Below are 26,933 nucleotides of genomic sequence, written 5' to 3'. Positions count from 1 at the left end.
TATATCTTTTTGTAGATCATCCATTGGGGCAAAGAATTCAGTGACATCGTCTTGGCCACTCCCATCCAGTCACATGACTGCCAAGCCATTCCCACCCAGTCACATTGCTGGCAAGCCACTCCCACAAAGCAGGCCACACCTACAGAAGAGGTTCCAAAAAATTTTGAAACTCACCACTGCACCACTGTTAGGTATCTAAGACTGAATGCCAGAAAAAACAATATAGGAGCAGGACAGGTGTCAGTGGTGAGTTCTGACTAGGCACTGAAGCTTCAGTAGCTACTCAAGAATATCACATGCTGACCCCAGGTCTAATGGAAGATGTGGACAGGGATAAGTCAAGTCTTTGCTTACATATAAATACTGTTGAGTGACCTTAGGAACCCAGTCATGAACTCTCACGCTGCTTCAAAAATTAATGATGTCTCCCCTGGATATTACTAATTTAATTTTGTTTCCCAAGCCACCCATATCTTGGAATATTGAAAGATATTGTGAACCCTTGTCTAAAAAAATCTGTTGTAAGTTTTAAAATTATTATTTGTATTCAGCTTGGGTAAGGGGGAGAGTACAAGGTTTGTTCTTATTTCATTACGTGTGACTCCTATCACAGGATTATCATAGAATGTGTTTTAAACTGCTGTTATAAAGATCAACTCATGAATCTGATGTTGTTTTTATGGTATAAAGGTACCTAATTTTAAAAACAACTTGCCATTATTTAATATTCTTTCAGTCAAAGCCCATTTGCACCATCCATTTTATTTTTATCTGGTGATTTTTTTTCCATTCAGATGAAATAGCTGTCAAGAATGCGCATTTTTAAAGATCACCATTCTCATATTTTAAGACACAGCAAGAGATCGATGTATGAAACTAGTTGGCAGTATTTTAACTGGCACACTATTTTTCTAGGAACAGCACATACCCCAACAAAAGCAAAACAAACCCATGAAAACTGAACCCTGAACAAACAATCCTTACACATTGTTGCAAGCAACCAATCCCAAAACATAAAAATAAAGTTTCAATTTCATTTGTGGAATTATCAGTAAAGTTGAGCGTAGCCACATCAAGCCATTTGTTCTTAGTATTTCAGGTGCAGAAATAAACTGGAAGAAAAAAGAATGAAAATATTGTTAATCTCCTATATGCTTCCTAGTTGAAGAACTGAGATTTGTCTGCTGAGCAGACACATGCACAACAACATATTTTTAGTAACAATGGATAACACAGAGAAATAGTCATTTGCATTCTCCAGATTTAAAACAAATATCTTAAAATTTAAAATTTTACTAAAAGTTTACTGAGATGACTCACTTTTGCTTCACGATTAATGCCACCAAAATGGTGCTTAATTTTCATCTATAGATTTAATAGACTTAGCAAATTTTTCTACAATAAATCCTGGAGATTTATATCCCAATCACTACTTTAAAAACTAAACAAATGAATAAACTTCAGAGAATCAGTGTAAACTCTTTCTTTCTTTCTTTCTTTCTTTCTTTCTTTCTTTCTTTCTTTCTTTCTTTCTTTCTTTCTTTCTTTCTTTCTGAGACTTGTTTGGGCTTCGTGCACTGAATGATGTGCTTTGAATTGGAGCGAGCTAACAATTTAGGCTCTTTTTAATCAAGAAATTAGTTCAGTCTCTCCACCTACTCTGTATTACCAATATTCAGCCAAATGAGAAATGGAGGTACCGTATTTTTTGGAGTATAAGACACACTTTTTCACCCCTAAAAGAGGATGAAAATTTGAGTGTGTCTTATACACCAAATGTAGCTGCTCCCACCCTCCAGCCCCCACCCTTTGGCCTCTGTCTCCCAGCAATTTGCTTCCTTGCAGCAAACAGCCTGTTTCAGTTTCAGCACAGCCTGATTAGCACAAGCAGCTGATTGTCAGGGCTCCTGACCATCAGCTGTTTCAGGCTGCAGGGATTGCCATTGCCTATTGCAGCCTCCTCTTGTCCCATTTTTGGGTTCTACACACCCCATTTTCTGCCATTCTGACCCCTGCCACCTGGAACAGGCAGAAAAGGGGGCACACAGAGGCGGCAAAAGGCTATGGCAATCCCTGAAACCTGAAAAAGCTGATGGTCAGGAGGCCCGATCATCAGCTGCTTGTGCTAATCAGACTGTGCTGAAACTGAAACTTGCTGTTTGTTGCAGGGAGGCAAATTGCTTGGAGGCAGAGGCAAATTTTTTTCTTGTTTTCCTCCCCAAAAGCTAGATCCATCTTATACTCCGCAAAATACGGTAACTTGCTCCAAAGCTGCCATGTCTTCACATTAAATGATTTGACTTTCACAGTGTGAAAGAAAAAGAAAATCAGTCATTAAAAAGGTGTTCAGAGAAAATCAGCTTAATTAATTCACTCTGCTGAAATGCTGATGATTGGGGGGAAAGCGATATTGATACAACAGAGTGCCATTTACGGTACTTCTAATTAAAATAATGAGTATAAAGAGTGCTCAGCATAGCAGTACAGGTGCTTTTCAACTTACAACCATAACTAATAATAATAATAATAATAATAATAATAATAATTTTATTTGATTAGCCGCAACCCTCTCCCGAAGGACTCGGGGCGGCGTACAATCAAAACAGATAAAATACAGATAAAGACAAACATATATACATAAAGAACAAAGACATATACATGTGCATGGAGGAGGTAGACTCATAAGTGGAAGACAATTAAAAAACACAATTTAAAATCCCATTAAATAAAATTACTGAATTAAAAAACCCATCAGGAGCGTTATGAAGTTATGATTGAGCCAGGCCGGCTATTTGGAATAGGTGGGTCTTGAGCTTTATACGGAAGGAGCGGAGGTCAGTAGTGGTCCTAATATCCGGGGGGAGGTCATTCCACAGGGCTGGGCCCGCCACAGAGAAGGCTCTGCTCCTAGGCGCCGCCCCATGGCACTGTCTGGTGGACGGCACCTGGAGAAGTCCCTCTCTGTGCGAGCGGATGGGTCGTAGGGATGTATGGGGCAGAATACGATCCCGCAGGTAACTAGGTCCTGAGCCATGGAGCGCTTTAAAGATCGTAATCAAGACCTTGAAACGCACCCGATAGACCACAGGAAGCCAGTGCAGCTCGCGCAGGAGAGGTGTCACATGGGAGTACTTAGTACTCCCCATAATCACCCGCGCGGCCGCATTCTGGACCAACTGCAGTCTCCGAGTGCATTTCAAGGGAAGCCCCATGTAGAGAGCGTTACAGTAGTCCAGGCGAGACGTCACCAGCGCATGGGTGACTGTGCATAGGGCGTCCCGGTCCAATAGGGGGCGCAATTGGCGCACCAGGCGAACCTGGTGGAACGCCCCCTGGCCACGGCTGTCACATGGTCATCCATGGACAGCCTGGCATCCAGGAGGACACCCAAATTGCGCGCCCGCTCCACGGGGGCGAGTTGAATGCCCCCAATGGCCAGAGATGGAATTAACTGGTTGAACTGGGGGGCCGGAACCCACAGCCACTCCGTCTTGGAAGGGTTGAGCTTGAGTCGGTTGTCATCCATCCAGACCCGTACGGCTTCCACACACCGGGACATCACTTCGACGGCCTCGTTGGGGTGGTTCGGGGTGGAAATGTACAGCTGAGTATCATCAGCGTACAGATGATATCCCACCCCGAAACCACGGATGATCTCACCCAGTGGCTTCATGTATGTGTTGAACAGGAGTGGCGAGAGGACCGACCCCTGTGGCACCCCACAAGTAAGGGGGCTTAGGGTCGACCTCTGCTCCCCTGCCAACACACGTTGCGTCCTGCCAGAGAGGTAGGAGCCGAACCACCGCAAAACGGTGCCCCGGACCCCCAACCCCTCCAGTCGGTGCAACAGGATACCATGATCGATGGTATCAAAAGCCGCCGAGAGGTCTAATAGGACCAGGATAGAGGAACAACCCCTATCTCTGGCCCTCCAGAGATCATCCACCAACGCGACCAAGGCCGTCTCTGTACTGTGCCCGGGGCGAAAGCCGGACTGGCGCGGGTCTAGATAATCATTCTCCTCCAGATGTCGTGGGAACTGAGAAGCCACCACACTCTCTACAACCTTCGCCAAAAAGGGAAGGTTGGAGACAGGACGATAATTGGCCAGCTCCGTAGGGTCCAGGGAAGGCCTCTTGAGCAAGGGTCTCACCACCGCCTCTTTCAAGGCGGCCGGAAGAGACCCCTCACCCAACGAAGCATTCACTAGGCCCAGGAGCCAGTCGCGTGTAACCTCCCAGGATGCCAGTACAAGCCAGGAGGGACACGGGTCCAGTAAACATGTGGTAGGTCGCAGTCGTCCACGCAATCTGTCCAAATCCTCGATGACAACCAAGTCAAACTCCTCCCAAAAAGGTTTCTCAAGACTCGCCATTGGCGTCTCGACTGGGCCACTGAAGGGGACCCAATCCTTCCGGACTTGAGCGACTTTATCCTGCAGATATTTCCCAAATTCCTCTGCCCTACCCTGTAAAGGGGCCTCCCGCGGCCTCTGAAACAGAAGGGAGCGGGACACCCGAAACAGGGCGGCAGGGCGGTTCTCTGCGGATGCAATGAGAGCGGCACAATATTGGCGTTTGGCCGTTCTCAATGCCACTAGGTACGTCCTTAAATGGGCTCGTACCTGTGCTCGGTCAAATTCGGATCGGGAGGATCTCCAACGACTCTCTAGGCATCTCTTGCGGTGCTTCATCACCCTTAGCTCCTCGGTAAACCAAGGAGCCAGGGTGGATCGTTGCCGCCGGAGAGGCCGCAAAGGCGCCACCCGGTTCAAGGCCCCGGTAGTCGCATTATTCCACGCGGCCACCAGGTCCTCTACCCGAGGGCGGGTCAGGGCTGCAGGAGGTGGCCCAAGCTCCGTCTGGAACCTATCTGGTTCCATCAGGCGCCTGGGGCGGAACCATCTAGTGTTTTCCGGTTCTGCCTCCCCGCAGCGAGGGGTAGCACCAGGGAAGTCAAGTCGGAGGAGTGAGTGATCTGACCATGACAGAGGAGTGATGGTTAAATTCACTCCTCCCAGATCACTCAACCACTGGCTAGAGACAAAAACAAGGTCCAAGGTGTGACCTCCCTCGTGTGTCGGGCCCTGAATCATTTGAGTCAGGTCCATGGCTATCATGGAAGCCATGAACTCCCGAACCCCCTCTGATGCTTCTCCCACCGATGGCAGGTTAAAATCCCCCATCACTAGAAGTTTGGGGGTCTCAACCGCCACCGATGCGATCAGCTCAAGGAGCTCAGGCAGGGTCGCTGATGTATGGCGGGGAGCCAGGTATACTATCAGCAGGCCCAACTGCCTCCCAGGGCCCCATTTCACAACAAGGGATTCACATCCGGACGTCTGTGGCACAGTGGACTCCCTCGGCTCTAAGTCCTCCCGGATAATCACTGCTACCCCACCGCCCCTTCCCCGGGCCCGGGGCTGGTGAAATGCTTGGTAACCTGGTGGGCACATTTCCACGAGGGGTAAACCTCCCTCGTGGCCCAACCAGGTTTCCGTTATTCCCGCGAGGTCCGGCTCCCCCTCCAAAATTAGATCATGAATGAACTGAATCCAAAATTTTTGTTGCTAAGTGAGACAATTGTTAAGTGAGTTTTACCCCATTTTACAACCTTCTTGCCATAGTTGTTAAGTGATTCATTGCAGTTGTTAATATAGTAACACTCTTGTTAATTAATCTGGTTTCCGTATTGATTTTGCAGTTTGCTTGTCAGAAGGCAGCAAAAGATTGCATAATTCTGGGACACTGCAACTGTCGTTAGTATGAATCAGTTGCCAAGCATCTGAATTTTGATCACATGACATGGGGATGCTGCAACAGACATAAGTGTGAAAAACAGTTGTAATAGTTTTTTCAATGCCATTGTAACTTTGAACGGTTACTAAACAAACTGTTGTAAATCAAGGACTACCTGTGAGTTAAGGTACAAGTAGTCTTTGCCAACCTGTTTTCATACAAGACACGTCAGCAGATATATTAAATATATTATATGAAGCAGGTCCTCGTTAACCTGTGATACCTCTGATGATGATGAAATCTTAACATCCTTTAGCCATCCTTTACAGTGTTCATGCTAATCATAAAGACTAGTCTCTATTTTATAGCATTCGGCTTATGTAATACCTGATCATGCTGTGACGGGGTTGAGAGGGACTTTGTTGGTGACTTTAAGAAAATCAAGATTAGACTACTTTATGCAAGTGTTTTCCACCTTGCTAATCATAAAAAGATTTTCTCTTTAAAGCAGGATTTCTTTAGAAGTGGTTTACCATTGTCATCTTCTGGGATTTTTAAAAAACGGTCTAGAGCCCTTGTATTTCTTGGAGGAATCTTATGTGACCTTTTACCAGCCCTTAGTCCTCTTTTATTTCCAGTCCAAACCAGTCTGCCATGTGCTGCCATGTGCAGAGACACTTTCTGTTCAGCAAAATAAGTAGTTACAGCACAGGTGCTTTCAAAATCAAGCTGTTTTTTAACTATGTGATACAATCTTTTGTATTTCTCTTTATAAAAATGGGGAAGGAGACAATGCCAAGAAAATTTGTAAATGCTCTGATCAGTTATTTATTCACAAGTGTTGACTGATCATTATAAAATGAAATGAAGTCAGTCAAAATGAACATTTCTGTTACTCACTTATAATTATGATAAGAATGATTGTACATAATACACCCAGGATAATCATCATCTAGAAAGTGAAAAGAAAACAAAATAATTAACCTCAAACTTGCTATTAAAAGGTAAGAGCTTTTATTTGAATGGAGAGACTACAGATGTGCCCTGTATATTATGACTACAATATTTAGAAGGGGTGATTTAATCTTAAAAATAAGATTGATTGAATCAGTCCCTTGGGGTGATTTTTCCAAGCTGAAACTTCAAATGAATTCAAGGTGTCAAATTGTATTAAAGTGTTTCTGAATTACTTTGGAGAGGTAATTCAAAAATGCATTGAAGGCAGGCAGCTGTGGAAAAATACAGAACCCATTGTTGATATAGCAAGAAAAGAAAATGGTAGGAAAATAAGTCTGAATTGACAATGAAAAAAAGAATGCCCCTCAATGAATGAGATAGGATGGTTGGATAATAGAAGCCAAATCTGCAGTAGCTATAGCTATACAATACAAAGGAGTGCTAAAGTTCCTTTGTATAACTCTGAAAAAGAAAATGAGGTTGCCCTTCAATTCAATGGGAAGTGGAACACCTTATTTTCCTGTTATCGTAGAGACAGCAGCCAGACTGGGTATGCTCCGCTCATTAACCAATCGACTGAGTCTACACTTACGATGTCATTGGGCCCTTGTGGCTCCTCCCCAGTTTCAGACTCAGTCCAACCTGGACTGGCTGTGAGAATTGATCTCTCCTCCAAATTATTTAATTATATCTTTAATTGGTGAATTTTTCCAAAAAAAATTGTTGTTCCTTTAAATATTTTACAAATTGGAGGGAAATTCGAAACTGATCTCTGGCTGCTTCTCCTCAGCCGTCTGATTGCCTGCGGCCACGAGGTCACTCAGGAAACCTGCCTTGCAATCAGATCAGCCAGCTCACGAGCTAAGGCTCCACGGCTGTTTCCCTGCACGCTCCTTGATTCTGGGCACTTGGAGGGATGTGCGACCGGCTGTTTCGCACGCTGCGGTTCCAGGCAAGTCCGGTGGCCATTTTGCAGATCGCCAGGCCACACTTAGCATCGGTGGCCATTTTGCGGGTTGGAAAAGCCCACGAAGATAGCGGTGGCCATTTTGAGGCTCAGAAAAGCCTCAGAGAAAAAAAGTCAGCCATTCTGGATGCTTCAAAAAAGGCACGAACTCTACAGCAGCCGTTTGGAGTGCCCAGCAATGCGGGATCACCCAAGGTGGACCGGATCAGGAGCACCTGGCCAGCAAATGGGTGAGACCGCTGCCTATCTTATTGGGGTGTTGATTTATGTTTGGGGAAATGGCTGATCCAGCTATGGATACGAATGCAGGATTAGAGGAGGCAGGGCCATCAGGGACAAAGAGCAGCAGGAAGAGGCAAGCCAAAGAGGCACCTTCCTAAGGAGTAAACCCCAAGGTCTCTAAAGCAACTACCAGGGCAGAAGAGTGCAGGCAGAAGGCCCTTGAGAAAGAATTTCAGAGGGCCCCAAAACAACAACATATTCTAACTGCCCAGCCCTCCCTCCCTCCCTCCGAGGATCACCAAGTGGCGTCCCCAGCTCCACCTGTCATGCCTCTCATGGGCCCTGACCCCTCCCAGCCTATTTAGAAGGGGAATTGTCTTTTTCGGAGTACTTGTCTTCGATGGAACCTGACAACAGAGGCAATTTCTTTGATGTCCCTCTCAATAGGGAGCACACCTTTGAACAGGCTTCCCTTCCGGTTACACATGGCTCTGGGCCCCCCCACACAATGTACACCTCTCCTGCTGATATGGCAACCCTCATTGCTGAAATCATTAAACAGGTCATGGCTGCTGGCCTACAACAGCAACCCCAACCTGCTCCATCACATGGCCACAAGCATAAATCTTCTGCTGGGGCTCAGCAACCTGATCCCTCTGCCTCTACTTCTCAGGCCTCAATTGACGGGAGCAAGATAACCTGTGGGTCTCAGACCTGTCTGATGACAAGGTGGTCACCCCAGATACCCCTTCCTTTACCGGATTATTCAAAACTGATCGTTTCAAGTCCTTTCTTCTTAAGGCCATTAAAGCTGCTAACTTACCATCTTCTGCTTCAGCTTCTACTTCCCAGGATAAACCGGCAGAACTGGCTTCAACTGAGGGTCCCAGTACCCCATTCACTGAACCCACAGTGGAAAAAGAGGTGATCCCTGTTCCCAAGATATTCCTGAACATCATCCAGAAGCAGTGGGAGTCTCCAGGCATGGGCCCACAGCCGACCAACCTTGACAAACGTCTCTTCAACATTGCACCAGACCTCACCAAGTTCTTCGAGACTCCCTCAGTGGATGCGCCGGTTGCAGCCCTGTCTTCACCTACTGTGGTCTCTGGAGCCCCTGAGGAGTCTTTTCAAGCTTGAGGAGAAAAGGTCAGATCAAACCTTAGTCAAAAACTATCAGGCTGGGGCCTGGGCTGCTAGGGCCTCTACGACCATTTTCTTTTTCTCCAGGGCAGCCTTGGTTTGGATTGAACAGCTTCAGGAGCACATTGCTCCTACTGACACTAGATCACATAGGGATCTCAACAAGATCACGGCAGCAGTTGAATTTGTGGCTGATTCTTCCCTTAATGCTGCTAGATTTGCTTCTAAAACCATGGCCTCTTCGGTTTGCTTTGGCTCAAGCCATGGCAGGCGGATGTCCATACCAAGTGGTGCCTAGCAGCCTCTCCATTCAGTGGCACCCAATTATTTGGTAATACCTTAGACCTGTACCTCACGGAATCTAAAGACAAGAGCAAGGTCCTTTCATCCATCTACAAGAAACAGGACAGTTGGCCTGCTCCCTTCTATAGGAGGTCGCCTTTTGAACCGGCGGATGGGGGACCTTCCTTCCCCCATCCACAATGCCAATTCTACACTCCCAGACAGAGATCTCACCAGGACAGGTCCAGTAGAAACACACAACATTTCCCCTCTAAGAAATCTTACCGTGGAGGAGGCAACCGCCGTTTTTCATGTAGGAAATGACTATCTGGACTCTCTTCTGATTGGAGGCCTGCCTGGCGTTCTTTGCCCACCACTGGGAGGAGACCACAACAGACAATTGGGTACTCAAAACTGTCAAATTTTGTCTCATGCTAGAATTCCTCTCCATCCCACAGGAACACTTCGTGCCATACCCGGTCTCTTGGTGTCTTTGCAAGAGGGCACTGATGGAACAGGCCATTCAGCACCTGTTGGAGATCCGGACCATCCAACTGGTTCCTCCCCATCAGGAAGGGCAAGGTTTTTATTCCCGCCTGTTTGTGGTACCGAAGAATTCCAGGGAATGGAGAGCAAGTTTAGATCTAAAAACATTGAACCGCCACATTGTCTATTGGCAGTTCAAAATGCATTCTCTGCACACCATCCTCCAGGTGGTCAGGAAAGGCGACTTCCTCACGTCAGTAGACTTGACCGAAGCTTCCTTCATATACCCATCTTCATAGACCACTGAAAATATCTCCGCTTCTCCTATGGGGGGACGAACTTCCAGTACCGAACTCTTCCATTCGGTCTATCCTCTGTCCGCAGGGTATTCACAAAGGTACTGGAAGCACTAGCCGCCCACATCAGGTCATCCCCAGTTTGGATTCTCTGTTACCTGGATGACATCCTCTTGTTGTCCAGGTCTCCGGTTCAGGCAGAAAGAGATCTTGCTCTCACCATTCACACCTTGTGGAATCACGGGTTCGGGGTGAATCTCAAAAAAAGTCCCCTCGTTCCCAGAACTCACCTTCTCCACCTTGGGGTCTTGATAGCCAAAACAGCATAAATTAGCTAGAATTGTGGGCAGTTCACCTCACCCTCAGACACTTCCACCACAGAGTTCAGGCCCGTCACATATTAGTCCTCACGGACAATACCACGACCAAGGGACGCATAAACAGACAGGGGGGAACTCGTTCCTGGTCCCTGATGCAGGAATCCAACCTGTTGTGCCAGTGGGTGGAATCTCACCTGTCATCTCTCAGGGCAGAACACATTTCAGGGGTCTCCAACGTCCAAGCAGACTGGCTGAGCCGGACAACGATAGATCAGGCAGAATGGACCATCCATCTGAGCCTCTTCCATCGACTGACACTACGGTTTGGTCTCCCAGTCCTAGACCTGTTCATGACGGCAGACAACAACCAGGTACCCAGATATTACTCGAGGTTCATTGACCCCTTGGCAGAAGGAGTAGACGCTCTCAGATGCCAGTGGCCCAGGGATCTCCTGTACGCATTTCCTCCCTTTCCCCTCATTCAGAGGGTAATTCAAAAAATGCTGGAGCAGGAGGCAAAACTGTTGCTGCTAGTGCCGAATTGGCCATGCCGGCCTTGGTATGCCGACCTAGTGACTCTGTCAATCTCCACCCCATGGCACATCCCACGGTCTCTCCTGTCTCTACACCAAGGGTCAGTTTGTCATCCCAACCCCCAGTGGCTGCAGTTAACCGCATGGCGATTGAGCGGCAAGCCTTAACAGCCAAGAACATCTCCTTCGACATCATTGCTACCATTCAGGCATCATGCAGAAGCTCTACTAACTGCATTTATGATGCCACCTGGCGACTTTTGCTCTGTGGTGTTCCAACCAGACTGTTGACCCACTTAGGGCATCCATTCCACAGATATTGGACTTCCTGCAGAGGGGGCTTTATCAGGGATTTACCCCTAACACGTTATGCCGACAGGTGGCTGCTCTGACCTCTGTTCTGGATAGCCTGGCATCCAAACACCTGCCTTCTCACACCTTGATCTGGAGATTTCTCCATGGAGCATCCAACCTGCATCCCCCTGCCATACATAGATATCCAACTTGGGACTTGCCTCGTGTCCTAGAGGCTTTGACTTCCACGTCCTTTGAACCTATGAGATCCACTTCTTTGAAACTGTTGTCCTTTAAAACGCTGTTTTTGGTGCCTGTAACCTCTGCCAGATATATTTCTGATTTGGCTGCTCTTTCAGTCAGGCATGACTTGTGCATGTTCCATCCAGACCGAGTTGTCTTAAGACTGGACCCGACATTCATACCGAAGGTCATTAGCTGTTTCCACCGAGGTCAGGAGTTGACCTTACCTGATTTCTGTCCGTCTCCCCATCATGAGAGGGAGCGCAAGTGGCACACTCTTGACGTACGTCGTGCCCTCAAGATCTACATCGACCACACCTCCTCATTCCACCACTTGGAAGCTCTCTTCATCTCCTTTCTCTAGGCCTCCTTGGGTACCAAGGCTTCATCGTCTAGTCTGGGGCACTGGATAAGAGCCTGTATTAAACTGTCTTATGAACTTCAATCCATACAGGTCCCTGCAAACAGTACAGCTCACTTTACATGCAGCATTGCGACATCTGCGGCTTGGTCCATTCAAGCCATCTTGGAAGAAGTCTGCTGGGCGGCCACCTGGGCATCTCCCACAGTCTTCATACATCATTACAAGTTGGACAAGTACGCGTTGGCTGACGTGGCTTTTGGGCGCAGGGTGCTACAACAAGTGCTTGTGCCCTAACGGACCCTTTTTACAATTTCCCACCGTAGTGGACAGCCCAGTCTTTGGTATGTCCCAGTCTGGCTGCTGTCTCTACAATAACAGGAAAATGGGCGTTGGTTCTTACCTGATACGCTCATTTTCTGGTAGAGACAGCAGCCAGCCCTGCCCTGGTCACATGAGGTCATGGGTCACATGAGGGAATTCCTTGTGCAGAGGAGAGAGATACAGTGACTATGGCCTTTCACTTTTTGCTCACAATTCTCACTTGAGTCTACAGTTTTCCTTCATCTGAAACTTGGGAGGAGTTACAAGGGCCCAATGCCATCATAAGTGTAGACTCAGTCCGATTGGTTAATGGACGGAGTATACCCAGTCTGGCTGCTGTCTCTACTCTACCAGAAAATGAGCGTATCAGGTAAGAACCAATGCCCATTTTCTGTATCATGGTACCACTTTGCTGTGTTTACTGGAATTGAAGCACTGCAACATTGTTCACACAGCTCTAGATGCTGTTCTCAGGTGGGTTTTTATAGTAGAAATAATGTATATAGAGAAAGAACAATAATGTTAGAAAATTATTTTTGTACAAAGAAACCTGGAAGCAAGCCCTTGTATGAAAGAAAAAGAAATGTAATGTTTGTTCTGAGTATATAACATTATGCTAGATAAGCCTAAACTATGTACATTAGTCTATTTAGAGATTAGACATAATCTGATGTATCTTTCAATACAGAAGAGAAAAATATAATTTAAAAAAAAGAAAGGGGGAAACATACAGAGTTTCTTCACTAACTTTTCATCATTTTGTAAGAAATAAACAATCTATTTTAAGTGTAAGATGTAATTACAATATTTTCAATAATCTGTTCTTTATTTGTATAATATTATAATCTCAACTCATACATTTTAATGAAACTACAAAATTCCTGATCAGGTGCATATACATTTTCATTTTAATTGACTAACACAGTGAATTTAGGCTGATGTTTGTCCTTATTTCTCTTGGACTAAGATCACATTGTATCATATGGTAGCCAAGTATACCTTACAGTTTTTCCACCAGTATTTCCTCTTCAGCTTAGCAGCACTGGTTTCAAATTGTGAGGCCCCTGCTTGCAAAGCATCTGCTCGGTTATCAAGTTCTGAAAGCTTCTGATCTCTTTCTAGTACTTTGTCTACGTTGACCCGCATGATGTCCACCACCTGAAAATGGCACAGTGTTTAGGAAGCCTACTTATAAAGTATTGAAATAGAATCACTTTTTCAACATCTGATGAAGGAAGAAAGGATAATTCTAAGATAAAGCACAACCTGCTTACTGAAAAAAAAGTATACAAGGCAACTTTATTTGAAATTTCAAAAGTTGTCATAGGTTTATATTGAACGAAGTCTACTGATGCTTTCTCTAACATACCTTCTAGATGCATATATTAAATGTATGCAAAAAAGAAATGAGACTGTATTTGTTGGCATTGTCTAATTTGTGCAGGCTAAGAATTAATCATAGTCAGTATGTGGTTAGAGAGATTTTGGGAACCAGGATCTCAAGGAGGAGGAAATTCAGAGACATGGTAGGAAGACACCTTCCCATTGCCCCTCTGTTAATTTATTATGAGCAAGAATTGGACTACTGGACAGAGGAAATGATCACATTGTTTTAGAGCACTATTTAATATTAAATTAAGAACATTTTCTGAATGGAAGAAGGAAAGATTAAGTCAAACAATTACTTTTTGTAGTAAGACGGGGAAGTATATGGAAATTGGATCTTATAAAGTAATGAGGCAATTTTCACATTTTGATCAATAAGTGAAATAATCTGGCGTTCTACTTAAATCTTGAGAAGGTGAGAAGGTCAAGTTTAAACCAAGAAATTCTTTTCTAAATGAGAGTAAAATGAGCTCAGTTATTAAAGTTTTTTAAAATGGCATGTTCCCATACTGATTTTCCCTCTGAAGAAAACCTTAATATTCTGTTGAAATAAGTAGCCAGTTGGATTTTCAGATTTCCATAGTAAAACACTTTTCTCAATTCATGGAAGGAATATAAGGTAATATTATTGTTTTGAAATCCCATAATAACTAAAGTTGCTGATAAGAATTCATAGAAACATTGCCTTGTGGAAAACACCAGACTACCTGATCTGAGCTGATGTTATTATAAAGGATTACATTGAATATTTGCAGGGATCTAAAAATATTTGCCGCTAGATTAAGCGGATCAAATTTTTCCATTTAAAAAAAATCTATGCCTTCACTTCCTATGTCTGTTTAGCATTGTTTTTTCAGTGTCCTTTACTTTATAACACAGCTTTGCAAAATCAGTTGGAAGAGTAGTTTGTAAATGGTTTTGCATGGCTGTCCTAAATTCTGGAGGATTGAAGATCCTTGTAGGCAACACAATTTTCAAATTACACAGCAAATTATGTTTGACTATATTAATTGTAACATTTCTTAATGTGCTAACAATGACTTATTTATATAGACTGTTTTTGCCGAAGGTTCTTACAGACAATTAATGTAACATCTCTATACAATGTGTTAGAATATATGCAGCACTAGATTCTGTATGTGAGTGTGTAGTGCCATCTAAGGGTTAGGATTAGTAGCATTGCATTGAGACTACCATGACTCTTATTTATGTCTGGATTCATGCATTATGATAAATCATGATTAGTTAACTATGATTAGTGAACTACTGCAATTTAATTGAACTGACAATATAGTAAACCATAAACCATGATTAGCTGCAATGGCTCGGGTTATCACAACGTGCTACCTCAGACTTGAGGGGGGAAATTGCTTTACATGATGCACTAAACTAGCCAGTGATTCATCCAAGTAATACACAATTATTCTGTACTTTTTCAATCTCCAAATATTTGTTTCAAGGACACTGTATCCTCCAAAATCACTTAAGTGTTTTTCAGAAAGCCCACTACAGGAAAAGTTTCTTTGTGTTTCTGATTGATCATGGAGCATGTGATAAACAGTGGCAGGATATTTCTGTGTTCTCACTTCTTGATAGTGCCAATGAGTCAGCTGTTTAGAGCATTTTCCTGTACCACAGAGAATTTTCATCTATGGAAATCAATAGATTTATCTGTACCTTGGATCTTAAATTCTCTCTTCTTTTAATTGTACAGATCGTATTTAGCATGTTGAACTCCTTGATCATTAATGAATTGGTGTTCTTATTTCTAGATTATTAGCTTTACATACATGTCGAGTATTTTGCTGCAGTTTTTTTAAGTTCCAGAATGTTAGAATGCATATGCTTAACAATTATTATTTGACGATAGAACCATAAACATAACCATGTTTCTATGTTTGTATAACCTGTGGCCTGATTCACTTCTATGTTTTATCCCCCCCACATGTTCCAAATTTAAAAATCATAACACATACAAATATGTCTTGGATGAAGCTCACCTCATTCACTTGAGCCTGTGTCTGCTGCAGTCTTCGATTGCTGGTCATGTTGCTCTGAGGAGGAACTCCTGGACTGGAAGCAGAACTGACACCCTGGAAAGGAATTGGAGCTGACCTAAGGAAGAAATCATCCACTATTACATCTTTGACAGACATATCTTTATTTTGTTTGTTCTAGATTCTTAAATGGTTTCCAGTTTTGAAACCCATCTTGTTTAGTAATGCCACCTTCTCTAAAGCTTATGTCCATTTTCTTCTCCTGCCATGTTTTCAAATCCATTGTGAGAATTGTCCTGCTGCAAAGCTGTGAGGGGGGGGGGATTGTATGCAGAGGAAGCAACCGGGAGGTTAGTATTGGGCAGCAAGCCTGAGTAACTTTTATCCCCAAGGCCCAACTTTACAATCAGGGTCTCATGTTCAGTTATCTATGGAGCAATGCCCCTGGAAACCACCAGTTTCTCAGATGACTATAGTCATGTCTCTGTCACTATTTTGGGGTCAGTACTGTGCTACATCTTCCATTTAGATAGATGTTCCCTATCTGCCATTATATCTCCCCACAGCCATCTCTCAGCCTCAGTTTCATAACGTATATAGTAAAGATGGCCAAAATGGCCACTGTCCTACCATGGCTACAGAACACAAATGAGTTCCTTTGCAGGATCAGCAACCTGTTCCTCTTCCATTGCCATCCATGGTCCCTTTCAGTACATGGTAAATGTCACAAATTCTTAGTACAATCTTCTTCTCTCTCTCTCTCTCTCTCTCTCTCTCTCTCTCTCTCTCTCTCTCTCCCTCCCTCCCTCCCTCCCTCCCTCTCTCTCTCTCTCTCTCTCTCTAAAAGGCAGCATTTTTTAAGGGAATGTATAGGTAGTCATCGACTTAGGGTCACAATTGAGCCCAAAATTTCTATTGCTTGATGAGACAGTTATTAAGTGGATTTTGCTTCATTTTACAACCTATCATGCCACAGTTGTTAAGTAAATCACTGCAGTTGATAAATTAGTAACCTGGTTGTTAAGTGAATATGACTTCCCCATTCACTTGGCTTGTCAGAAGGTCACAAAAGAGGATCACATCATCCTGGGACACCGCAACAATCATAAATATGAACCAGATGCAAAGCATCTGAATTTTGATCATATAATCATGGGGATGCTGCAAAGGTTGTAACTGTAAAAAACAGCCATGAGTAATTCTTTTCAGTGCTCTTGTAACTTTGAATGTTCTCTAAATGAACTGTTGTAAGTCAAGGACTACCTGTATTACATTTGATGATATGTTTATGGTTTTAATTTAGTAGTATAGTTAAAATTAAAGGTAGGCTTAGAAAAAGGCACTTGAATGATGAACACTAGAACCCAATGCCAATCTGAGAAATGCTCCTTGGCATCAGGCTTTCAGCCTATTTAAATGCTAAGCAACAATAAGTAAACAAGGAACTGGGTGTGGCAGACAGAGAAGGATTAAGCAGGAAATAAAATTAACATAGAAAAGTTGCTTCAGATGAATGAAATCATTACTCATTAGTTTATATTGTCAACATTAACAGGCAGTGAATTTCCAAGGTTTCATGCAGGAAGTCTTTTCAATTCTATCTGGAAATCTTGAGAATTGAATTTGGAATTCTAAGCATGCAATATATATTTCCTTTGCTGTTATGATCTTTCACTCAAAAGTTATCAATTAGCACTGGCAATCCCTAAATTATATGGATGCATCAAGGAAATAACTTGCATGTTTTTTGAATACCCAGTATGTTGTGCATCAGAACTAGATATGATATATTCTAACCCGTTTTTTTTGTAATCAAACCGACACCAACACAGTTAAAAGACAATTGGTGGTGTGCAGGATTAGAATATACAGCAAAACATGGTGTTCACATATATTCCAATAAAATATATTGATCACATAGTCCATGGTTTAATACGTTGTGTGAATCCAGAGTACTAAGATTTAATAACTAACCATGATTAAGCAAATGATAACAGTGCAATGTGTGGACAAAGACAAAGAATATCATATTGATCATTCTGAACACTTTGGAAGGAATTCAATACAATACAATACAATAGTAGAGTTGGAAGGGACCTTGGAGGTCTTTAGTCCAACTCCGTGCCTAGGCAGGAAACACTATACCATTTCAGACAGATGGCTATCCAACATCTTCTTAAAGACTTCCAGTGTTGGGGCATTCACAACTTCTGGAGGCAAGCTGTTCCACTGATTAATTGTTCTAACTGTCAGGAAGTTTCTCCTCAGTTCTAAGTTGCTTCTCTCCTTGATTAGTTTCCACCCATTGCTTCTTGTTCTACCCTCAGGTGCCTTGGAGAATAGTTTGACTCCCTCTTCTTTGTGGCAACCCCTGAGATATTGGAACACTGCTATCATGTCTCCCCTAGTCCTTCTTTCTATTAAGCTAAACATACCTAGTTCCTGCAACCGCTCTTCACATGTTTTAGTCTCTAGTCCCCTAATCATCTTTGTTGCTCTTCTTTGCACTCTTTCTAGAGTCTCCACATCTTTTTTACATCGTGGCGACCAGAACTGAATGCAGTATTCCAAGTGTGGCCTTACCAAGGCATTATAAAGTGGTATTAACCCTTCACGTGATCTTGATTCTATCCCTCTATTTATGCAACCTAGAACTGTGTTGGCTTTTTTGGCAGCTGCTGCACACTGCTGGCTCATATTTAAATGGTTGTCCACTAGGACTCCAAGATCCCTTTCACAGTTACTACTACTGAGCAAGGTATCATCTATACTGTACCTGTGCATTCTGTTTTTGTTGCCTAAATGTAGAACCTTACTCTTTTCACCATTGAATTTCATTTTATTAGATAGTGCCCAATGTTCAAGTTTGTCAAGATCCTTCTGTATCTTAAGCCTATCTTCTGGAGTGTTGGCTATTCCTGCCAGCTTGATGTCATCTGCAAATTTGATGAGTTCCCCATTTATTCCCTCATCCAAATCATTGATGAATTCAGTAAACATGTGACAAAATCACTTCCACTGTTAAAAACCATATGATGATCAAGTTTGAATTGTTCAGTGGAAAAGCATAAAATTGTCTGCAGAATTTGTATAATGAAGTCTGTAACACTATCAATTAAAAATACCATCCTGTAAAGCAAAAGTGTGGATATAAGCAGCAAATATATTTACACAAAGTGTTGTGAGCCACACATTTTGCATGGCAGGGAAAAAGTGTAAACGTATGATAAACCCTTAGTTCTTCTTTAAAAAAAATATTCACACAATGAACCCTTGTAGTGGCAATGATCTTAAGAAAAACAAATGGAAATACAAGTCAAATCAAATCATTGTAATAATTGTATTTCATAAAATTAATTACATATATAATTGTAAGAGACAATGCTGCGGAAGGATGCTTGCAAATCTACATTCCAGTAGATTAGGTTCCATTTGTGCATCTTTTTTCCCAGGTCAAAGAATACATTTATGTTCCAGCCAACTGATTCTTTTAAAAATTAATGTACTGCTTGCTTCAAGCATTTTTCACATATTGTTTTCCTCCAGTTTTCAGTACATCATATAAATGTATCATTTTTCTCATGACTGCATTTACAATTCTTAAATCTACACCACTGGTAATGATAAGGCATGGGTGTGGCTGGTATTGGCAGTTTTTAAAAAAATAAAAGAACGTATAACTGTATAAAACGAATGACAGATTCCTATGGTCCTTCATATGTTTGCTTTCATGCAGAGATGTCTGCAGGATATGGACAAAAATGTCAAGATTGGTAGCCATGAAGGCCTGATCAAAGCTCTGTGCATTTACATCACACAGGAAAAGCACATAAAAAGCAGGCAAAGACGTTTGACTTTTTAAAAAATTAATTCCATGCAGACATCTCTGCTCCCACCATTTCTTATTACTGATTATGCAGACTGATGTTGCTGGGAAGTACAATCAGAAACCCCTGGAGAATAGAAACTTACCAACTATCCTCCTTCAATGTCTATGTAAAAAATAAAGTAAACCTCCAGTAGTCTAGGTTCATCTTCTCTTGCAAATTGGTCAATAAACATAAACAATACATATGATGTATAATTCATTGTTAATCACTACAGATTAAAAGGATTCTTTTTTGTGAAGAAACTATAGGGGATGGTTTTGATGCTACTATGATCAGGCCAATTACAGAAGTTGAAAACCTATGCACCCCACACCACCAAATCAGATGTCATTATTATCCAAGAGCAATAAGGTAAAACAGCGTAAGTCTTTCACATAACAGAAAAGTAGAATACCAGTAATAAATGTTTGCATTCAATTAGTGATTCATTGCTTGGAATGCACTCATGGCACAGTTTTTGTGTATGATTATAACCCACCATGCCACCAAGTGAGACAGGAGTGATGTGGCACAGTAATACAGCAGATACATTTTCCTATACAGTTCTTCGATGTTAACATTTCCAGATGGTTTTGACTTACAAAAGTTCTAAAGGTTCTGTTTACTTCTTTCCTTGACTTAAAAAAAGTATGGTTTACAATGAACCAGGCATTTGATGCTGAAAAATTTGCTGTTTAGGACATCCAGCCCATGGAGGACTACGTATGATTAATGGGTATGGAATACAAGTTGATGATTGGGGCTGATAGGGGTAGAGGATTAAATAGATATGTAGACAGATAGACATCAGCTGAGCTGAGTAGGGGAGTGGAATATCACAGAGGAAAGTTTATCTAGCTGGAATAATAAATAGAAGAACTAAATAATTCTAATAAACAGAAATGTTATGTCCCATTGTTATTCATATTAAAGATACAGTATATTAATAAAATAGTGCTCAGTACAAAAAATATAAGTAGTCTTTGTTTAGTGAATTGTCTTGTATAGTGATGATACAGTAACTTTATGACAAAAGCTGCATTTATGATCATCTGTGAAGGACAAGAAAGCTGAAGTAAGATAAAAAAAACCCACCATCACAATTTCATTTAGTAACTGTTTCATTTAATGACTGAAGTGCTGATTCCAAATGTGGTCACTAAATGAGGACTGCCTGTGCACAGAGTAAGCAATTGGAAACTAATGGTTCAGAATGAACAGACTTCAGAATGAACAGAACAGGCTCATTTTTTCTAGTTTGGAAACTACAGTATGTGAAGACTTAGCTTTCTAGAGAAGGATCTATTGGTGGGAAAGATAAGAAGGAGAAACAAGAAGAGGAAGACCAGCATCAAGGCAATGAGTGCACTATTGGTAGATCTGAAAGACCAGGTTAGGGAGATTGATAAGGAGAAAATCTATGTCAGCAATGACTTGATGGCACATAATCATGATTTCCTGAAGTGTCATTTTAGTTTTTATATGAAGATCGTCTGCAGTAGAGTAATAGACTAGCTGGAGTAGAACAGTGAGTGCTATTGAGAATCACTGATTTAAAATAGAACATATTAAAGGAGTACCATTTTAGTGGTAGTAACAACAATGAATGCAATAAGTCATTAGGATGTTTACTTAGGAAGGCTTCCATTAGCAATATAGACTGTTTCATAAACCTGGCATTGGGTACAGGCATTTGAAGCTACAGGATCAGTCGCATATTTTAGTGTTGAATCAATGTGGTCATGCTGGAATACAGACAAAACAAATTAAATCTAGCTGAAATGTTAGCAGAGTTTATATAATTCTACAGCAGGAAATGAGTGCCTTAATCACTACAGAACACTCACACAAACAAAAGTATTTGACGTCATCCTGTCTTCTTACATACACAGAGCTAGGCAACAACAAAGCAGGAACTGCAGAACAAGTTCATAACTGCTGGAAAGGTACAGGAGATTACATTAAACCCAGCAGAATCTGGAAAAGACCAATGTACAGTTAAAACACTTTGCTCAGAGATTCAAAGATGAAACAAATATAAATAGACTTCCAAGCCTCTGGTTATTCAGAAAGCTACTGTAAGGGAAGAAATATGCTAACTGTTATTTATGTTTGGTTTCCTGGATCAATGGAATAAATCCTTCAGTCACATGGAATTAAGTGCTTGTCTTGGCTACCTGAACACCATAATGATGAACATACATAACATGTATTGTGAAGCTACTAAAGACACTGTATAAAACATGCTAAGCACCCAATGCATACTGTATTTACAAAGTAGGGAATTACCCTGCATGACTCTGCATGCTTTGCATTCAGGTGAAACAATAATTGAATATACCTTTTTTCTGGCATAGATTTAATAGGACTAGAACAATTGGCTCTTCAGAATTAAATATAAATATTTACTATGTGCTGCTACTTTTAGCTCCTGAGTGCTGGAAACTGGCTTGTGCAAACATATGCACAAAAGCAATTAACATTGTGAAATATATGCCCAAATGTGAAGTTTCCTTGTATAGGCTATCGATTCTCTGCCAAGTAATTGATTTGCCAGTTATTTTCCAAACACAATAAAATATTAATCGAAAGATTTGTCTACCTGAGAGACCACCTAATTTGTATGAAACTGTCCAGGCTATAAGATTAGTATGAAAACTTCTCATAATGATGCCTGCAAATTCATAGACCAAATTATCAGACAAGTGTATAAGACATTTCCCTTTTTATTTTCAGTTGTCCATATTACTGTATCTGCATCTTTGCAAGAACCCTCAAGAACATCCCCAGGTTTGACTTTTAAATTACATTAGTTACTTTTGTTGTGATTAGTATTTTAAAACTGTAAATTATGATATATTGAGTTTTTCTCCCTTTTGACAGTTTTGGCTATTCTGGACATAATAAGGTGGGATATAAATAGAAATATTACACACAATTGTTAATTATATCTTAAAATACATTTAATAATTATTATTGTATAGTAGAAGTGCTAAGAAGTGCTCTATTTATCCTTTTAAACATTTCAATAACTACTAAAATGACTATTTTGTTCAATAATATATATCCTTTCAAAATGTCTGTCTATCTGTCCGTGTCTGTCTGTCTGTCTGTTTGTCTATCATCTATCATCTATCTATGCATAACTAATTAAAATCTAATCAACTCAAGAACTTGGAGTAGACTAAGTATTAGACTTTTTTATTCACATTTGCTCACTTATTATTTAGGTAAAATATTAGAAACATAATATTACAACATAACAGGTTCAGAATCCAAGACATAAATTCCCAGAATATTAATTTGTGGCTTACTCTGTCCTTGATTTGTTAAATGGACTCCCATGAATCTATACAAAAGGAATAGGCAAAATAAATATAGAAGTTTGAATTCATCTATAATTTTTCCGACTCCCAAAAGAGAAATCAGATGCCTGGAGTTATATCATTAAAAGCTCAGATCAAAATAATGTTGAGATTAGCTCAATAAAAATCTGTCTTTCTACATATTCTAACTGTAAAATGCTACAGTAGGTGAATTTTTCATTAAAGAATAAAGTAAATATAATAGCTATTTGTATATATAATAAAACAAACCAAGTAAATGTCCACTATTAATCAGAACAAGACTCTATCTTATTTCTGTTCTGAAGGCTGGTGATTCTCCAAGAATAATGCCAATTATGGTCCTTTATTTAAAAGACTAGGGAAGGAATAAAAAAAACTATAAATGGAAAGAATGTATTTTACCACTGAATTCTGAATCTCTTTAGTGGGGTTGGGTTCATTACCTCAAGACCATTGGACCAGATATAAGTATAATAAAGTTTATTCTGATTTGTTTATTTATTTATTTACTTACTTCCTTTAAATTCACAAGAGGCAAGTGAGAAATGGTTTTGTACATCATGTGATATCAATCTGACCCAGTGCTGAAAATGAAGCTACCATGCCACTTTGCAAGACATCATATTAGATGTTCTAGATTTTGATTGCCCCTAGGGGCAATCTAATATGAGCTTGTTCGTTTATTGATGGACTTTCTGATAGAGACCTATTTATTACTTTCTTTTCTTTCACATGGTTATCTGTTCCACATAAACCTTTTCTAGTCATTACTTGTAAATCCATTTATGGAATGGGAGGATGGGATAATCTGACTATGGTATATATAGGAACCCAAATAGCAACTTTTCCTTACCTTCATGGACTGACTGGGTATTATGTATATATTTATAAATAAAATCTCTTGTGAGGAGGAAATATACAACATTCGAAGTAAAAAGTCTTAAAGGATGAAAGTCTTGAGAGGAAACCCCAAATTTCTGGGGATTTCCAGGGCTCTGTTAGAACGAGGAACACGCCCATATATGAGAAGAGTGTTTCGAGTTTTTCAGCACCATAGGTGCCGGATAGCGCCCGAGCGCCACTTTGACAACACTCGCTCTCTCTCGAGCCCTCTGTCCGTTCTGAAGCTTCCTTCCCCGATTTAATCAAGATTTACTTACATTGTTTGTTGCTTGATGATTTAGCCTTGGTTCTCTTGTTCAGTCGTTAGCAAAGATGGCTTTCTCACCGTGCTTCTGAAGCAAACAACCTCTTAATATTGTAGACACTGTTGCTGTGGAGGAGACATCAGCTACTGAGCATGTCTGCGCTTCATCTCTCCCTTTCCCACCGGCGAAGAAATGAGAAGGCAAAGCTTTCCAGCAGTTGCTGTCCCAGGATACGCTTTTCAAGGAAGGTTTGATGTTCTTTTTCATTTTGATTCTTCTTCAAACAGCAAGAGGAAAGAAAGGTTACTCTGCTGGCTTTGAGAAGGAATCTAGTTATCTAAGTGCAGGTTTCTGTGCTTTGACTCATTTTATGATTTTTTAAGTGCAAAAGTCTTCATCAACCTTATGTAATTTCTCCCACACCTTATTTGTTTTCATAGGACTTTTTTCTTGCTGTCATCACGAGGTGTAAGATCCTAGTTGAAACAAAAGTACAAGGTGCATACTAGAACTTGTTCTTGACTGTAAAATGTCACATATGCTCATTGGTATACTCCCCCTCCTCCTTAAAGTTCTTTACACATAAATGTAAATCTGATGCAATGCTGGATTAGATTGGATCAGATCAAATCTCAGGGAGAGATTTTATATAAACTATAAATATGTCTTTGGTGTGTGTGTGTGTGTGTGTGTGTGTGTGTGTAAAGGAATCCCTGCAGATTTTACTCCACTAATCATTGCCGACTACAGGGAGTGGTGCTCATTTCTGTTTCAAGGCCTTTGAAATGTCTAAAGGCATTTCTGCGGTCATCTGTCCAGCATGACATCATTGACTGCTGTTATCTTCCCATTGAAGTGATACCTATTTATCAACTCACATTTGCATGCTTTTGAACTGCTAAATTGGCAGGAGATGGGGCAATTATGGGATCTCACCCCATCACATGGCACTCAGGTCTAGAACCTGGGCTGCCAGTTTTCCAGACAGCAAGCCCAGTGACTTACCCACTGAGCCATTGTGCCATCTATATGACTGTCTGTATGTGTGTGTATAAAACTTTTAATTTCATGTATGTAGATAAATGTGTAAATATATAGAGAAAAGTTAGAAAAAAGAAGAAAGGAAAGGGGGGGAGAAATACATTTAGTAAAAGAAAGGAAAAAAGACAAAGAAGCAACTCCTGGTCTTCTCTGTAGCATCTACAAGCAAACATCCCTCTCCCCTTTTAAAATCATATTACAAGACCATATCTGTAATATTTAAGCTCTTGTTTACATCAGAAAATCTGGAAATCACTACTTCACTTTTTTTCTATTTTCAGCAAAAAGTCCATAAAAGGCTTCCAGTCTTTTATAAAAGCAATTGTTTTCTTCCTGACCTTTGATAAATTTCCTGATACATTACTATGTATTTCCTTTCTTTTCTTTAAAACAAATGATTTTCACTAGTAATCTGCAACCGTAGAGTCCTAGTTTTGTGATCTCTTTATTGAGAGTTTTGGCCTGAAATAATTTGACAGCATTTTTTTCATGCCACTGAAACACTGTTAATTATGTAAGTGTATATAGTAAGGTATAAAACAAGAAGTTTGTATGTACTCTATATGCAAAATTTGAAAAAGGCATCAAATTTTAAAGGGAAACCCATATGTAAAAAAAATTGAAATATTGTGATTTAACTTAAAGATTAAGGGGAGGAACAGCATCCCAGAAACATAGAATTCATTTCTCTTGAAATAGTTAAGCAGTTGTGCCAATTTCAGCAGATGTTAGCCTAAAATACCTTACATGCAAGTACACTGGTGGTACTGATTTGTGAATACGTCTCCCTGCCTGTGAGGAAATGTCAGTGCAATTATAAACAATCTGCTCAGAAGTAACTTTTAAAGAGCAATTTGCAGTACAGATGCCAGCAAATATTAAAAGCTTTTGCCTGATTTTGGAATATAACAAACCATTTCAAAAACAATCAGCAAATATCTGATCATTTAAAGCAATAGGGATTTTTACCATCATGACATTTTCATGATTGGAGAGCACAGTACAGCAAGAACCAACCCCCCTAAGAGTGGAGGGTTGTTAAAGAACCAAACTGTCATTAAGACCAAAAATACCTTTTTCAGACAAGGACTGCCACTTCCAGACACCTCAAGTGCTATAGCACTTGTGCTCTAATGTGAAGTGTCACACATTTTATCTGCCTCAAATGAAGTGCAGGTTTCTTAAATATGCAAAAACAAAAAGGTGTTTCTCTAAATTTCATTGCTATCAAGCAGATTGAAATTATTCCAGTATTTCCATTTCTCTGCTTTCTGTATCCAACTGTTTATTATGAAAAATTAAACACTTTTTCATGGGTAGTTACTAAGAGACAAGTGTCTTATCAAATTCAATGTAGTTTTGAAGTAGCATACGTTTAACAAGGAAACCAAATTTCAGTTTATGATAACTGCAAAGTATTATTCCAATTTCTGTGTTTTTAAAAACCCTAACATTGGGATACAAGAGCATGGTATTATATTTTGTGCCATGTGAAATCTTATTGTAATGTTCAGTCTTGTATTCTGTATTGAAGTTACCTAGCAGGATCTCTGCAGTTAAGTCTTTGAGATCATGAAGAAATATATCATGTACCTATTAAATTGTTGCCTGCACAATTAGTATACTGCTTCAAATTAGGGGATGTATTATGCATTGTAGATGCATTAGCACAATCTCATCACTGATACCGCTATCAAATAACTAAGGACATCAAACTTCTTAAAGTTCTCCCTGGACACACCTCTGCCTCTCTGGAACCCAAACTTATAAAACCAGCACAAGAAAAGAAGGCACATTAAAAAGACCTTTATTTGTCACAACTTGATTAAGTTTCTTTCTTTTTGTCTTTCACTATTTAATGAAAATTGAAAAGATACACACTCTCCTCACATGTATCCTTTCTTAGTTACAAAAACAGAAGGATATAAAAGTGGATCCACATGGAACCTTATCATATTGGCATAGGATCTACTGAAAAA

General features: G+C 40.8%; 1 protein-coding gene across 3 annotated transcripts; it reads right to left on the bottom strand.

The window, feature by feature from the left end:
- Positions 1-743: 743 nt before the first annotated feature.
- On the bottom strand, positions 744-24,068 carry LOC309393936 (vesicle-associated membrane protein 3-like). Of its 3 annotated transcripts, none has more exons than XM_081956558.1 (6): positions 23,926-24,068; positions 18,326-18,485; positions 15,553-15,667; positions 13,171-13,324; positions 6,639-6,690; positions 744-1,112 (listed from the first exon to the last, which is right to left on the bottom strand). In XM_081956558.1, exons 2-6 carry the CDS (start codon positions 18,385-18,387, stop codon positions 1,088-1,090), a joined length of 408 nt encoding a protein of 135 aa, XP_081812684.1. In that variant the 5' UTR covers positions 18,388-18,485; positions 23,926-24,068; the 3' UTR covers positions 744-1,087. The 3 variants fall into 3 exon arrangements, with proteins under 3 accessions (XP_081812684.1, XP_081812683.1, XP_081812682.1); XM_081956557.1 differs by lacking the exon at positions 23,926-24,068 and adding an exon at positions 21,266-21,284 and having other exon boundaries at positions 13,166-13,324; positions 18,326-18,567; XM_081956556.1 differs by lacking the exon at positions 23,926-24,068 and adding an exon at positions 21,266-21,284 and having other exon boundaries at positions 18,326-18,567.
- Between the last annotated feature and the right edge of the window lie 2,865 nt (positions 24,069-26,933).

Source organism: Natrix helvetica (genome assembly GCF_964273705.1).
Source record: "Natrix helvetica genome assembly, chromosome: 5".
Classification (NCBI taxonomy): Eukaryota; Metazoa; Chordata; class Lepidosauria; order Squamata; family Natricidae; genus Natrix; species Natrix helvetica.
The sequence above is the reverse complement of the archived record's forward strand: the minus strand, read 5'-3'. Positions and strand labels throughout refer to the sequence as shown.

Coding starts and splice junctions, on each gene's coding strand:
- LOC309393936 (XM_081956556.1), bottom strand. CDS start 18,549: ATGTTTACTGAATTCATCAATGATTTGGATGAGGGAATAAATGGGGAA. Junction 15,668..18,325: donor AACAAAAACAGAATGCACAG/GTACAGTATAGA, acceptor TTTCTTCCTTAG/GTCAGCTCCAATTCCTTTCC. Junction 13,325..15,552: donor CACAGGCTCAAGTGAATGAG/GTGAGCTTCATC, acceptor TGCCATTTTCAG/GTGGTGGACATCATGCGGGT.